At 41.5% G+C, this 17,166-nt stretch overlaps 1 protein-coding gene across 2 annotated transcripts in view; it reads left to right on the top strand.

Moving 5' to 3' along the window:
- Positions 1-17,166, top strand: part of oxr1a (oxidation resistance 1a) — a 246,778-nt gene that overhangs the window by 121,582 nt on the left and 108,030 nt on the right. For both annotated transcript variants that reach the window (XM_061820573.1, XM_061820571.1), the window contains exon 5: positions 8,236-8,432. In XM_061820573.1, the coding sequence (XP_061676557.1) occupies positions 8,236-8,432 (197 nt within the window). The remainder of the gene's footprint in view (positions 1-8,235; positions 8,433-17,166) is intronic.

Genomic DNA, 17,166 nt, shown 5'->3' with positions numbered 1-17,166 from the left:
GCATGCGCAAATCTGGTGTGGCGGACAAATATGTTAGAATAGTACAGAACATGTATGAGGGCAGCAGAACAATGGTGAGTTGTGCCGTTGGTGTGTCAGAAGAATTTAAGGTGGAGGTGGTACTGCATCAGGGTTCCACGCTGAGCCCCTTCCTTTTTACGGTAGTATTGGATTGGATGACAGACGAGGTTAGACTGGAATCCTCTTGGACCATGATGTTCGCAGATGATATTGTGATCTGCAGTGAAAGCAGGGTGCAGGCGGAGGAACAATTAGAAATATGGAGATATGCACTGTAAAGGAGAGGAATGAAGATTAGCCGAAATAAAACAGAATATATGTGCGTGAATGAGAGGGGTGGAGGAGGAGGAGTGAACCTCCAGGGAGACAAGATAACGAGGGTCGATGACTTCAAATACCTGGGGTCAACAATATAGAGCAATGGTGAGTGTAGTAAGGAAGTGAAGAAACGGGTCCAAGCGGGATGGAACAGTTGGCGGAAGGTGTCTGGTGTTCCATGTAACAGAAAACTATCGGCTAGGATGAAGGGCAAAGTTTCTAAAACAGTGGTGAGGCCGGCCATGATGTACGGATTAGAGACGGTAGCTCTCAAGAAACAACAGGAGGCAGAACTGGAGGTACCAAAAATGAAGATGCTGAGTTTTTCGCTTGGAGTGAGCAGGTTGGATAGGATTAGAAATGAGCTCATTAGAGGGACAGCCAAAGTTGGATGTTTTGGAGACGAGGTTAGTGAGAGCAGACTTCAATGGTTTTGGACATGTTCACAGGCGAGAGAGGTAGTATATTGGTAGAAGGGTGCTGAGGATGGAATTGCCAGGCAAAAGAGCGAGAGGAAGACCAAAGAAAAGGTTGATGGATGTTGTGAGGGAAGACATGAGGACAGTGGGTGTCAAGAGAGGATGATGCACAAGATAGGCTTAGATGGAAAAAGATGACACACTGTGGCGACCCTAACAGGACATCCCGAAAGGGGGGGGGGTGGTAGAGTATATCCACTCTTTAATTATATTACTTGCACTGTACGTGGTTTTAATTGTCTTGTTTGTTTTTCAGATATATTTTGTCATTTTTATTGTTTTCATGCCGTTTTAAATGTTTTATCTCTTTGTTTTCAAATGCTTTTAATCATGTAAAGCACAATGAGTTACCTCGTGTATGAAATGCGCTATACAAATAAATTTGCTTAGATTGGCTTTGCTTTAGTTATACCTTCCAAAATGCTGCTTGTTGTGAAATGAACTGAGTCAGTGCCACCATACACTGCTCATATCGCAAGTAAAATAAAATAAAACAAAATAAAACAAATGATGGCTCCCATCTAAAAAAAAAAAATAAGTCATCACTTCTATTTCAGACACCACTCTTTTAGAACCAAAAAGCTTCTTCTGTGTAGCTTGTGATTGCTCGCCTTTAGCTCCTATTACATTCACATGAAGGTTAAAAGCCTCATTCCTCAAAACTGCCCAATAACCCCTCAACAGAGAATCGCAGCTGTGGCATTTAGCAAGGGCAGATGAGTGAAATGTGCTCTATACATCATTATGCGGAGGTGTCCGAAAGCAGAGCAAAAAGTGTCGAGGTTCAGCCGTACTTCATTATGCTCCCTGATGCAACTGAAGGCCTCATTAACATGCATGGCCACAGGTTGTTGTTGCCCTCGTTCTCTGGGTGTCAGGAGCAGAACAGAGCTTCCTTTTGATCACATTGAGCTTAAGACAGTCATAGTTTTCCAATAGTTTTATAATGATTACTTCCATTACAGGTAGCAAGAATATAAATCCCTTCAATCCATTTTAAATAACCACTTTGATGCATGGGAGATAGATGGAGATGATGATGATATTGGTAGAAATCATTTCCTCCTTATCATAAAATACCTCACATACAATTATAGCTCCTTATATGCTTTATGTTTTGGGATATTTTAACATTTAAGGACAGTATTATTGTAGTAGTTGACCTTATATATTGAATTAGGCTTTCTGAATTGAATACCCACTTCTACTACAACCATTCCTGTGGCCAAGGTAGTCATACTGTAATTCAATTAAATGTGTTAATTCATGCTTTTACAAAGGTATGGTTATGTAAACTGTATCTAAAATAGCAAGATATTCTGTATTTTCATTTCATGTTGAAGGTTGTCATTGTTTAAAATGAAAAAAAAAAACATTAATGCTCAACATTAATGGATAAGGCTCATGCATGTCATTAATCACCTTGACAGCAACAATTCTAAAAAACTGCTCAACATAATCTAAGATACTAACATGCACCACTATTAGAATTCATTAAAGGTGTAACTAGATAGATAGGTATTCATTACTAATTTTGGCAGAATAATTTTATGTTTACAAAAACTACTTTCTTATTGCTGTGTTTCTTTGAACTAAAGAAAGGATAGAGATATTTTTTGGGAAGCATTCATCCATCCATCCATCCATCCATCTAACACTTATTTGAGGTCGGGTTGCGGGAACAGACTTCCCTTTCCCCAGCCTCCCCATCCAGCTCTTCGGGGGGGGGGATCCTGAGATTTTCCCAAACCAGCTGTGAGATGTAGTTTCTCCAGGGTGTCCTGGGTTGTCTCCGGGGTCTCTTTCCTGTGGTACGTGCCCAAAACAACTCACCAGAGAGTCGTCCAAGAGGCATCCAAATGAGATGCCCGAGGCATCTCATTTGGCTGCTCTCAATGTGGAAGAGTAGTGGCTCTACTCTGACCCCCTCCCAGCTGATCGAGCTTCTCACCCTATCTCTAAGGCAGAGCTCGGACACGCTGCGGAGGAAACTCATTTCAGCCGCCTGTATCTGGGATCGAGTTCTTTTGGTCATGACCCATACCTCATGACCATCGATGAGGGTAAGAATGTAGATCGACTGGTAAATTGAAAGCTTCACCTTTTAACTTGGTTCCTCCTTTACCACAATGGGTCGACACAGAGACACTGCACCGATCCACTATAGACTGGGTGGGCAACCTCCGGTCTACCTTCTTAAAAAGTGCGACCACCACCCCAGTCTGCCAATCCACAGGCACTGTCCCCGATGTCCATGCGATGTTACCAGGGGCGTGTTAACCCGGACAGCCCCAAAATATCTAGAGCCTTTAGGAATGCTTGGGTGAATCTCATCCAACTTTGGGCCTTGCCACAAGAAGCTTTGTTACACCTCGGTGTCTTCAACCCTAGAGATAGGAGAGGCCATCTCAGAGAACCTTGACTCTGCTTCCTCATGGGAAGGAGTTTCAGTGAAATTCAGGTCTTCAAAGTATTCTCACCTAAATAAGGTACATATACATTTGAAGAACCACTCTTTATATAGACAGCCATGACAATGACATTTGATGTACAAATTAAGGACATTATATTGTGAAAAACAAAACCCAAATTACATTGTGGGAATTACTAAACTTTGCTCACGTATGTTGTTTACGTCAACGTTAGCAGCTACCTTTACACACGATTATGAAGCTGGACTTCCTTTATTTTACAGTCTGGTTTAGTCAAAGTAGTGTCCTCAAGAATCAGTCTTGTATTTCTTTTTTATTCAATTTATTTACCAGTCAATCAGCACACAGAAAGCATCTATCCATCCATACATCTTCTACCGCTTACCCAAGGTCGAGTCACGGGGGCAGTAGCTTTAGCAGGGACACCCAGACTTCCCTTTCCCACGTCATTTCATCCAGCTCTTCAAGGGGGATCCAGAAGGGTTCCCAGGCCAGCCGATAGATGTCATCTCTCCAGCGTGTCCTGAGTTGTCCCTGAGGTCTCTTTCTGGTGGGACGTACCTGGAACACTTCACCAGGGAGGTATCTGAGAGGCATCTGAATTAGATACCCAGCTACCTCATCTGGATCCTCTCAATATGTAGGAGCAGCAGCTCTAATCTGAACCCCTTCTGGTTGACTGAGCTTCTCACATTATCTCTAAAACAGAGCCCAGACACCCTGCGGAGGAAACTCATTTAGGCCACTTGTTCTTGTTCTTTCGGTCATGACCCATAGCTGGTGACCATAATGTAGGTGAGGATAGGAACATAGAGTGAGTGGTAGACTCAGAGCTTCGCCTTTCAACTTAACTCCTTCTTTACCACAACAGACTGATACAAAGTCCTCATCAGTGCTGACGCTGTACTCATCCACCTGTTTATCTCTCATTCCATTCTCCTTCACTTGTTAATGAGACCCCAAGATACTTGCATCTATTCAACATGAAATTACATTCTTCTTTGTGTCCTTTACTTTGTCTCTTTTTGACTAAATATTTTTACATATTTCTCCCAAGTGTTCTGACTGAGATACAGTAACACAGCCATCAATTCATCCATTTTCTTCACCGCTTATTCTTAGTCGGGGTTGCTGGTGTGCTGAAACCTATCCTGGCTGTCTTTTGGTGTTAGGCGGGGTAAATCCGTAACTGGTTGCCAGACAATCGCAGGGCACATATAAACAAACATTTGTACTCACGTTCACACCTACAGGCAATTTGGAGTATTCAATCAACATGCCATGGATTATTTTAGAATGTGGGAACAAAACTGGAGAACCTGGAGAAAACCCACATGGGCATGGAGAGAACATGCGAACTCTGTGCGAGGGGGATGTGGGATTGGAACCCTGGCCCTCAGAACTGTGGCGCAGATGTCCAAACATGTGCCGCCTAGGATACCACAGTTGGATAAAATTGTACCATAATGACAACATCACAAATGAATACTGTGTTTTTTATGCTCACGAGAATTAACAAGTTTAAACTGAAATCATCGTTGTTTGAATTTGCCTCACAATGTCGACAAAGAAATGCAGTCTCCTGCTTAATGCACGATGTGAATTTAAGAACAATACTGTTGATTATCTAAAAGAGGAAACCACTCAGTCATTATCAAGGGAAAAGTCTCATTTTCATAATTGCTTGCTTTAACCAAGCAAAAATATATTGTATCCTTGTACTTTATTATTCTGATAGAATTGTCAGTACAATACCGGTATGCAAGACTGAGTTTCTTTCAGCTTGTCCCGTTAGGGGTGGCCACAGCGTGACATCTCAGATGAACGCTCACATTTGTTTGGCACAGTTTTTATGCCGGATCCCCTTCCTGGCACAACCCCTCTTGGGGTAGTAGAGGGCCCAGTGAGATACGAATTCACAACCCCTGGTTTACCAAACCAATGCTCTAACCACTGAGCTATGGGGCCTCTTGCTAATTGCAAGACTACTTGATGCAAATTATTTTTGGATACACATCTGTTTAATGTCACTTAACAAATAAAATGGGAACATTTTCTTGAAAAAAAGACTCCAAAGGACTAGAAAATTGAAGTACTGTATAAGACTTGCAACTTGAGTCGGGATTTGACGGTCTTGACCTGGGACTTGACTCGGGCTTGAGGGAAAAGATTGGAGACTTGTCTCTTGCAAAGCAATGACTTGGTCCCACTTCTGTTGTCTGTATATGTGAACCTCAGTGTGGGTAGTTGGTTATACAGTATATGTCTCCTGTGATTTACTGGCAACCAGTTCAAAGTGTGTCCTGTCTCTCTCCCAAAAGTCTGCTGGGTGAGGTTCCAGGTCACGCCAGTGAGGATAAGCAGTACATAGATGGATGGATGGCTATATGGGAACAAATTAGTTGAGGCATTCCCAATGGTTTCATGTTCTTTAGGATTAGGTTCATTGTCTCACACTTTGAATTCCCAAAAAATCCATCAATGTTATTTGCTTCATTCCTGAAACTTGAACTGTGGTCTTCCTGAGAAGATATGTATGAATAACACATTACTTTGTAGGACTGTGCTGTCTTGAATAGTGGCTAAATAAACTTAGGACATGGCCATCTCTACACATGCACACAGAGTCACCATGTTAATTTTTTTACGCCTTCTAATTCATCTCTAAAGCTCAAAAACACATGTTCACGCATCCCCGCATACACGCACACACACACAACTATTTTGATACCAGTTAGCCTTGGCTCAATGAACACATAAAACAAGCTATGAAATAAGGACTTCCGCTCTACTTATGCGAGAGTAATTAGTACCAACTCCTGAGGGAGTGGAGATAAACTTCACTTAGCTTGGCACTATCTCTATTTTGTCGTCTGCAGGCAAAAACTGCAGGTGTCTACTTTTCACTCCTTCAACATCGTCATTAAGCTCCATTTAAACAAAATGGTCATTAATGGTAGCGGCTATAAACTTAAAATTGACTGGCTTTGTTTTTTTTTTATTTTGTATTAAACTTCCAAAAAATGAAAGGTCGACAATAATCATCAAATGAAACATTTTACTATGCAATTTCCATTTAAAATTATATAGAAAATGGTCAAGAAGTAGGTGTTTTCTCTAAGGGCAACAGTTCTGTGAGACAGACATTATTTTCTTCTGTCTGCCTAATTTGGCTCAACTGGACCATTTGGGTTTAATTTCCAAAGAACACGTGCTGTGATGGAGAGCATTTCCATGAAGATTATGCATTTTCATAATACAGTTAGACAATATGCCATATGCACTGCTTTCTTGGTCCATCAGAAGATGAGCAATTGGGTGAAATGGCCAAAAAGACTGTTTGCTTCAGCAGTTTTGCTAGAATGATTGAAAGTGTGGAGTGAAAAAGTGAGTTCTGGAAACCCTGTATTGCTGTTTCAGGACATTTTGAGACTACAGATAATTTGTGTTTCATTTTATTCACTTTGTAGATCATATTTTTGTTTTGCTTTATATTTTCTGAAAATAATCTTGTATTCTCTTGCATTACCGGCAATTCCCTTCAAACAGCATGCTTGTTTACATAGATATTGCACAATATAATATTATTTATTCGTGTGATCATTTTACCTACAGTGTCTTGCAGCTGTAATGACCACTATTCTGTGTATTTTTTTCTACAAGAGGATGGTGTATATCTATTTTTATTTAATAATGTGAAGTGGGAAAGTGCTTGCTTTAGAATTTCCGTTATAGTTCATCCCAAAGATGTTTGATGGGGTTGAGGTCACGCCAGTCAAGTTCTTCCTCAGCAGTCATCATTAACCTCCAACTGTGTGGTGTGTGAGGAATAATTGCAGAGAAATAAGAGGCCTAGTCTAAACCCCAGCAGAAGCTATTCTGAGGTGCAACATATATACAAACTCCAATTTGTCAACTCAACAATTTGTGAAAACCTATAACATCCTAACAAGGGCCATATTCTTTGATGTCCTTTCATCAGGTTTGCAATATAATTGGAAATGTCCAGGAGGCCCTTTTTCAAGCTATTGTAGTTGGTCCAAGATGCCTGAGGGTGAGACGGTTGCACTACTGGTTTGAGCGCCTCCGTGAGTGTGGCTAATGCTGTTGCTAGTTTTTTTCACCAATAAAGTACTCCCGATCTCTTTAAACAAGTCAAACCAACTTCCCCGCTATTGTCTATCGCTGCTGTTTTTTTGTACCTACTTCCTCACTCTTTATTGTCCAGACCTGCCAGTTATAAATAAGTTCCAATAACCCACATATAGTGACGATCATTTTATTGTTCATATTTATGTTCAACATCTCCAGAACACTACGTGTACTCTCAACACCGAGGGCTGTTGCAAAGCATGTAAATTTGTGTTGAGTGGGTGGTCCAACGAAGGAGCAGATGCTTGAATAAAGAGTTGCGTAATTTCTTGTTTTTCATTTGTGATTTTCAATTGGCTGGGAGTTCAGGAGGAAAGCCTGCCTTGTCACAATTAGCTTGGCTAGGCTCCAGCATTCCCGCAACTCTAGTGAAGATAAAATGTATAGTAAATGGATGGATAGCGCTTACCTGAAGTAAGGAAATATACAATGACTACGGATTATGGACATGTTGCCATTTAACTTTTGTGATATAGTCTCTGAAACCTAGTTGTTTTTGTGGTATCCTGCAGTGTTTCTGCTGAGACTCTGCATGTTTTGCAAGCAGTGTGGCTAATATATTCCACTTCTACAAGGCCACAATTAGCTTAGCAATTCTTTCTACAAATTTCCATGCCGCTGAAAAATGACATAGAGTACATGATCTAATTTTGGTGACAAACCATTAAAATCAACAAACTCAAATGCAAATATGCTTTGAGATGTTCGCCCCGGATCAGTGAATAGTTGCTTAAAGTCAAATTCCCAATTTACAGTGTCTTCTTAAAACACTTAAGTGTTTCAAACAACATATCAATCTAAACATTGTTCTCTGTGGTCTGCTTTCTCTACAGATTGAAAAAGAAGTCTCAGTCAGTGGACATTGCCAGCCAAGGATTCTCCCAGACTCTGGTGCCATCCTCACCCCTCAATAAAGCTGCATCATCTGTTGCCAAGACAACCACCGTCCTCGCGGTACAAGAAAACAACACCACTAACTCCCAGCGCTGCAGCCCACGGTGTGGAGAACTGAAGAGAGGCTACACCATTGGTAGGTGATTTGTTTTGTCTGCTTCTGTATTAACTGAATGTTTCAATGTGATGGAAGAGACCAGAAAGCAAAACCTTTGAACTCCACGTGTAGCAGCATTACAATAAATGGTGCCACATAGTATCTAAATATACAACTGAATAGCCAGACAATAATGGTGATTTATACAATTCAATATAAGCTGCTAAATCAGAGAAAATCTGCCTAACAAAATAATAAAAAGGAGGAAAAGCTGATTTTTTTTAAATTCCTTAACACAAAGATAACAAACACTGTAGTTAGACATGTATCCAAACTAAATGCATAATAATAAACCGTGTTAGTGTCAACACACTGAGCATTATTATCTTTGTAAATAGTGGGCATATTGCAGAATATTTGATGCAACTCTTGTATTCGGCCACGTGCCATTGTGGCAGTTATCATAATGGTGGGTCTGTATATGCCTCCTCTCCTCCTGATAGACAGTATTATTATGACAGCATGGCTCCGTATGGAATATATACTGCAGTTCCCAGAAGGCTGTCATATGGCTCTTATGTCACCATGCAAGCAGGCCGGTTATCTTGGTATTTTGTCAAATGTATAATAGAGATGAGAGGATTGTGTCTGAATTGATCAAATTGGGTGCAACAAAGAATTCAATAATTTCATTATACTGGATCGATCTTATTCCTTGAACATAATGATTAGCCTCAGAATTTGTTTATGTCAGCTGTATCTTGACTACAATGCCAATTCGAATTTAGTTAACAACCCTAACAATGACTCTAGTCTTAGAACAATAGTTGTCTCTGTGTTTGACCAAAAAGAAGAAGACAAATTTTTGTCATAAACATACTTGCATGCGCATGAAACGTGTTCTCTGCATTTTACCTGAACACACACACTTGTTAGTGGAACACACTGAAGCAAGGAGCAATTGAAGTGCCCGGGGAGCAGTTCAGTGTATCAGTGTCTTGGTCAAGGACACCACAGCCGTGAGTTCCGGGATGGTCCAGTCATGGTCTTGAACCTGGGTCCCAGGTGATGACCTTAACCATTGGACCACAGTATTACGATCCATGAAGTGGTGGCTTTCTCAAAAGAGTACCGGTGTGTGCCAGCTTCTCTTGGAAGCGCTTATCCTCCTTGGGGTCGCCCATGCATCTCCAGTGACTTCGAGCAAGAGCTGGGGAGAATCTTTTCTTGAAAGCAAACAGCCTGTCAAGGTTTTGAGTTTTGGAGCCAAGGCAAAATGGTGAGGTCCCAAGTGCAACAAGAAGTTTTAAATTCCTCAAAATTTAAATTACCCGGCAGACGAGGCCACTGGTGGCAGACTGCTGGCACGCAAAGTGATCCCGTCTTATTCCCGTTGGGTCACAATGGGCGTTTTGGGGCCAAGGAAGTGAAAGGAAAACGTGGAGGGCCCAAGTGCGGGGAAGCAGAAGTGCAGTAAGATCAAAAATGTTTTTATTTCCCAAAAGGATTCATTTCCCTGCATCAACGACATTGTGCTTCCTCAGGAAAAGCCCAAACATCTAAATAAAAAGTGAATAGTGATGGGCAAGTGATAGCAAAGCTTACGAGCCCCACCCCAAGGACATTTACACCTGAACAAGCCAATTAAAACTCAAATAAATGTGCGATAAATGCTATATCGTATTTTTACTGATCAAGCTTAATCATTTATACATTTGAACATGTCAACAAATCAGTAAATTAACCAGGTATCTGGATGAACTATAGTGTAACCAGCAATCTTCTAATTGCCATGTTGCCCCACTAATAATGATGATCTTTATCATTCGATTTTAATTGTAAATCCAATATAATTCATTACATTTTGTACAAATTGTATCTAGTTTTTTATTGAGGGTATTGCCAACTTTAAACAAGGGAATACTATTACTAACATTTACAGCACTGTAGTTTGTGTAATAAGCCATATCATATTTTCCACTATAATAACGATACTAGTTTTATTTGATTCATCATTACATAATATAAAAATGAAATGCCTCAAGACGAGCCCATACATATGAGCATGCATTCTTGTGTGTATGTCCAACAAACACTCAAGCCAAAACCGAGAAGCAGCAGGTCTGCCTCCACTAGCGATTATTTTGTAACGAAAGGGGAATCTGCTTACAAGCCATTGTTGGGTCTCCAAAAAATATTTTGCAATATATTAAGAGAGGACTGTATCATTAAAAACGGCTGCATAACTACTGTGGATATGGGAACTGTTGCGCTAACATTACTAGCAATCTGATTCTCACTCTCATTGATATTAACTTCACAAGACCTTATAATTGCTTCCCATCACTATTCTATGAACTTACCTCTATGATAAGACTGTTTCCCCCACCTAGTCATAATTAGCTGCTTTAGAATTATGTTGAAGAATTTTTAGGTGGTGGTGGTGGTGTTGGGCGTGGGGGGGGGGGGGACTTATGTCTGGGGTGTTGATTCCTCACAAGTAGTTGGGGATTACTGTACAGTATTTCTCATTATGGTGCCAAAAGACTACTTTTTGATTAGACAGTGCTTTGGCTTGGGCAGAAAACAGTAAGTAACAGATGATGGGTTGCCCAAAAAATCAACAACTGGATAAATTTCTTACTCACGGATCGCAAACGTGCAGGGGAACATACAGTAGTGTATCCATTTAATTTCTATAGTGCTCAGCCACGTGATGTCACAGTTTGCACGGCGCCAAAGGTCCTTGGTCAGACATTCTTATTAATATGCCTCTTATAAGTACAAAGGAGAGAGAGAGAGAGAGAGAGAGAGAGAGAGAAGAGAGGAGAGAGAGAGAGAGAGAGAGAGAGAGAGAGAGAGAGAGAGAGAGAGAGAGAGAGCGAGAGGAGAGAGAGAGAGAGAGAGAGAGAGAGAGAGAGAGAGAGAGAGAGAGAGAGAGAGAGAGAGAGAAGAGAGAGAGAGAGAGAGAGGAGAGAGAGAGAGATGTGTCATTCTGCTAATGTCTCACTCTTTAAAAGCACTACATACAGAGTCATAATGTAACAACTCTGCTGCCTTGGGAAGGCTCTGTTGTTATAGTGGATTGATCTGCCTTCATATCTGTCAGTCCAGTCAACAATAATCAGTTGAAGGAAACTGTAGGATAAAGATGATATAATGGGCCCACTGCTGACATTTTATCTTCTCTCATCATCCATTTTCTGTTCAATGCCATACGCAGGCTGTTAAAAAAAAAGATTACGGTAGTAACAGTACAGTAATTCAGCCATTAAATGAAATGTGGCAATTTTTTCCCTCTACAAGTTTTAACTGCATAGGCACAAATTGTACAAGCTTTTCTAAAGCATGAGCCACAGCAGTTAATCATTTGGTATGGCTAATGTTGGCCTAGATAAAATTCAGCAAGTTCAATGCCTGCCCTGTGCAGTGCACACTGCTGACAGATATACCCCATATGCAATGCATCATAGTTTTGTGTCACGTAATGAACAATTGATGACTGGTTGATCCTAATCTATAGTTGAAATAGTGAGCAGAGCCCCGTTTTCTTGATTCCCCAGCCCAACCTAGACACTTTGTACTCTCCGGGCAGCGGCCCTCCATCTACACTCCCCACCCCACCCCCCACATTCCACAATAGCCCCCTACCCTGTCCAGTGGTGCACAATTTGGAAGAATGGCACAATAAATTTTCAGAAAACACCCCCTGGCCAATCGTCATTTGGGGAGCGCAATCTTGGGGTGTTGCACAGGGCATCATTCGATCCAGGACTGCCACTGCCAGCCACCACATGCGAACACTGTTTTATACTTAGGACTGTTTTTCCTTGTGTTGAAACCACTTGCACATGCTGATATCACCATGCATTTGAATGTAATATTCATGTGAAAAACTGCATGCGCGCTATGAACGCAAACTTTGAACTTGGTAATGTCCAGCTTTGGTGAGTCCTGTCTGGAAGGCATAGCCATATAAGTCCCCGGTATACTGTGATGCATATAATGTCGAGATTTACCAGGAATGCAGTCTGAATGTAGCTTTTATTTCATTACACATTGAAATGAACATGTTGGATCGAGCTGCTATGCATAAACATTACTTGTTTTAAAAATAATAATAATTCTGATGCCTATAGAACCGCTGCAGATGTAATGCTTAAAATTATTTTGGAAAAAGCTCATCTGGAATGGTAGTACTGTGGCAATCTCTGTTGAATTTAATGGTTGCAATTTCTGTTTGGAATTTGGTTTGGAGCCACTACCAAATTTTAATACCTTTTTTTGTTTTAAAAACTGCATAAATAACCTTTTAGAAGACTAATGTGTTGTATTGAGCTAAACTGATGCAAGTACTGCTTAGCGGAATGTGCATATTCAACAGTGCATCTCTTCAACACTTGACAGTGCAAAGGCTTATAAAAAAGACAAGTATGGCTTACCCTTTACTCGTCAAGAGTGGTTGTACTATGGCAGCCATGAGACTGATGTTAGTTATTCATTGAATTTTCACCGCAGGGTCGAAGAAGGGAGGTGCCGGTGCTGGGGGAGCAATACAGTACACTAACTTGCTGGAGGCTGCCATCAAAGTTTCATTCTTGATTTGCAGTTTCATGAGTAGGACTCAGAGGTCGGAATTAAATCAACAACTTTTCAATATATTAATATCAATATATTGGGATTGTAAGGCTCGACATTAATTTGCACTTCTGTTCCCCCTTTAGTTCCATTAGTAGTTTGGTGTGAGTTGGAGCACAGGAAGGTCCAGTTGTTGTGATAAGTGTTCCCTCCACAATATGACATAAGAATTCTAATCAGTGGGATGTTGGACAGTTATAGCCAACACTAGAGGCCAGGCAGTGTTTATGTTTCTCATTGGTTGGTTGTTTTCCCAGGTGGCTCTTCTCTTGTTTACACATCCAGATAGTAGCCAGAGGTCCCAATTATGTCACACCGAGGCAGCTCGTTTATTAAAAGCATCTCACATACTTTGGTACACAAAGGTCAAATGCTTTAAGGTTATAAAGTATTGAGCCTGACCAAAATTAAGAGATTTTTTTGTACTTGTACTGTAACTGTAACTGTGTTCCATGAGCATATCTTACTAGTCATCAGTCCACGTCAACAGATCTTTCTGCATTTGAAATTTTTTTAATTTTTGAGGAAAAGAAGAAGGAACAGAAGCAGCAGCACCACAAGGTATTTTTTCAAATGTTTTTCTTTTGTAAACAGTTTTTAACAAAATGTAATTTTTTTGTTGTTTACCCTTTACGTAAATAGCTATATCTAATAACACACACAATCAATTCTGCTTCTTGAACTGCACTTGTCAATTGGAAATGACTGCAATCAAATAATGAATTGAATTTTCCTCATGTTGACGAACACCATCAACCCTTAGCGTGCTGCTCCTCGTTGATGGAATGAACACAAGGGAGGACTGGAGTAAAAGCTATTTGTGGTTCTCCGTCAGCAGCACCCTCAGCCATGCCACAGTGCCTTTTGCCAGCAGAGCTACATGTGTGCAGAGAGATAAGCCTGAGCTCTCTTGCCTTGGTGCTACAGGCTGGTCACGTAGCCCCACAAAACAGCTTAGCTTCACAACGTGATCCAATGAAGGGCCTTTTCTTTTATCCTCACCTGCTCAGGCTTCTCCCAACCGTGCACCATTTTCTTTTAGGTCGACATCTGTTCTTCGTCTCCTGCTTTTTTTTCCAGCTTCCCATTATTCCCCTCACATTTTTGCATCTAGTTACAGTAATTGTCCATGTTCACAATACTTGACTCTTCCAAGCAGCCAGCAAAATAGTAAGAGGTATGTATTCTAACCGAAAGCTGATTTAGGAATTTAATTATTGTCATTGTAGCTTTGAATGGTGTAAAATTGCAGTTCATCATAATGAGTGACATGCAATATTTCTGTCTAGAACGGGGATGAGCAACCTTAACCTTAAATATTTAAAGAGCCCTTTGGGCTGTCATCCACATGGGGGAAAAAACAACAACACTGATAACCACAAATCACTTTTTAAAATGAACAGAGCATATTTTTATTTGTTTGTTTGATTGTTTTTCTTTTCTGGGGTTTCCAACTGAAAAAGCAATATGGAACCAGTGCATAAGGAAAGTCAACCGACACCAGAAGAAACATTCAGTTATGCTTGGCTAGCAAGTACAGTATTGCAAACTGTGCTGGTGTTTTTAGAAAGACTTAGCAGATAGCATTGGATACACAGCCCTTGCGTTGGATAGGGTGACTACACCCCAGTGTCTTGAGCTTTGTGTACATAAGGGGAGGGCTCAATATACGTCAGAAAAAAAAATTTTCTAGCAAAACTATATTGAAAACTTATCCAATTAAATAACCAACAACGAGCTAAGGCTAGCGACGTGCTAAGGCTAGCTACATTGGACCACAAGAAGGAAGACTACAACGAGGATCATGAAGACTTAGAGGACGCTGGACAAGGGGACACAACCCTCAACTTCAACTTTCTTCACTCCTGCCGTGTGAAACACGGCAGGGACATTGTGGTTTGAATCTCGTTTATCTCTCTTTCTTCTATCTTCATATGTGTTCGGATCCTTACATTAACTCAGCCTAGGTAGTATGTGAATTGTGTACCTTGTGTGTTGACTTTTTTTATTTAATCGTATTTATTTGAGTTTCTGCAGGCCTATGGGGGACACAAGCCAGTGCAATCTGTAGACTGGTCCCAAGCCCGGATAAATGGAGGGAGTTGTGTCAGGAAGGGCATCTGGTGTCATGATCCTGCCACTCCAGCACGAGCTGTGCGGGTGCCTGCGCGGGTGCGCTGATTGGGGCGTACACCTGCGTCTCATGCAGGCTGATTAGTCTGTGTATTTATATCACCCCGATGACAATTGGTCCCTGCCAGTTCGTTGAGCCTCATGTCCCGTTCGTGTGCTCCGGTATCCCTGATCGAACCTGTGTGTACCGACCTTCGCCTGTTCTCCGACCAACCTTGTAAGCCTGACTCCTTCGTTACTTCTGCCTGCTTTGATTGTTCTCCTGTGTAACGACTCCTGCCTGCCCGCTCACCTGCTCTCTTCGCCCGACGTCCCAACTACCGCTGCTGCACTGGACTGCCTGCTCGATCCCCTACCTCTGCATATAATAAACGTTTCTCCTTGAACTACCTTGCATCTTCCGAGTCCTGCATTTGGGTCCTACTCCCGTTCCGATGGGACATGACATCTGGCATAAAACTGTGCCAAACACACGAGTCTTCATCAAACAAATCTCATACCGGATCGATTGTGGCCCGGGTTAACAAGAAGAGAGAGAAAGAAGAGTAGAAGAGGCAAGTGTGAAGGACGAGGAAGTGACAATGATTAGCAAGGGGGAGGTTCAAAAGGGACTACAAAGGATAAAAAATGGAAAGCCAGTTGGTCCTGATGACATACCGGTGGAGGTATGGAAGCAATTTGGAGAGGTCGGTGAGGAGTTTTTGACCAACTTATTCAACAGAATTCTAGTGGGCGAGAAGATGCCTGAAGAGTGTGCTGGTTGTGGCAACTATAGAAAAATAAAGTGATGATGAGCCACACAATGAAGTTATGGGAAAGAGTAGTGAAGGGTAGACTCTGGACAAAAGTATCTGCGAACAACAGTATGGTTTCACGCCTAAAAAGAGTTCCACATATGCATTATTTGCCTTGAGGATGCAAATTGAAAAGTACAGAGAATGTCAGAAGGAGCTACATTGTGTCTTTGTGGATCTAGAGAAAGCCTATGATGGAATACTAAGGGAGGAACTGTGGTACTGCATGCGGAATTGTCGTGTGGCGGAGAAATATGTTAGAATTGTACAGGACATGTAATAGGGCAGCAGAACAGTGGTGAGGTGTGCCATAGGTGTAATGGAAGAATTTAAGGTTATGGTGGGATTGTATCAGGGATCAGCTCTGAGCCCTTTCCTATTCAATGTGATAATGGATAGGCTGACAGATAAGGTTAGACTGGAACCCCCTTGTTCACAGATGATATTGTGATATGCAGTGAAAGCAGAGAGCATGTGGAACAACAATTGGAAAGATGGAGGCATTGATGGAGGCAAGATTAGCTGAAGTAAAACAAAATATATGTGCGTGAATGAGAGGGGTGGAGGGGGAAGAGTGAGGCTAAGAGTAAGAAGAGATAGCGAATATGGACGAATTCAAATACTTGGGGTCAACAATCCAGAGCAAAGGTGAGTGTGGTGAGGAAGTGAAGATATGGGTCCAAGCAGATTGGAACAGCTGGCGGAAGGTGTCTGGTGTGTTATGTGACAGAAGAGTCTGTGGTAGGATGATGGGCAAAGTTTACAAAACAGTGGTGAGGCCGGCTATGATGTACGGATTAGAGACAGTGGCACTGAAGAGACAACGTGAAGCAGAACTGGAGGTGTCAGAAATGAAGATGTTGAGGTCCTCACTCGGAGTGAGCAGGTTGGATAGGATTATAAAAGAGCTCATTCAAGGGACAGCCAAAGTTGGATCTATTGGAGACAGGGTTTGAGAGAGCAGACTTCAATAGTTTGGACATGTCCAGAGGTGAGAAAGTGACCATGTTGGTAGAAGGGTGCTGAGCATGGAGAGGAAAGAAAAAAAGAATGAGAGGAAGACTAAAGAAGAGGTTGATGGATTTTGTGAGGGAAGACATGAGGACAGTGGGTATTAGAGAGGGAGATGCACGAGATAGGTTTTGATGAAAAATGATGACATGCTGTGGTGACCCCTAATGGGACAAGCCGAAAGGTTTGATATTGAT

This window comes from Syngnathoides biaculeatus, chromosome 5 (assembly GCF_019802595.1).
Source record: "Syngnathoides biaculeatus isolate LvHL_M chromosome 5, ASM1980259v1, whole genome shotgun sequence".
NCBI classification, from domain to species: domain Eukaryota; kingdom Metazoa; phylum Chordata; class Actinopteri; order Syngnathiformes; family Syngnathidae; genus Syngnathoides; species Syngnathoides biaculeatus.
This window is presented reverse-complemented; position numbering and strand designations above follow the sequence as displayed.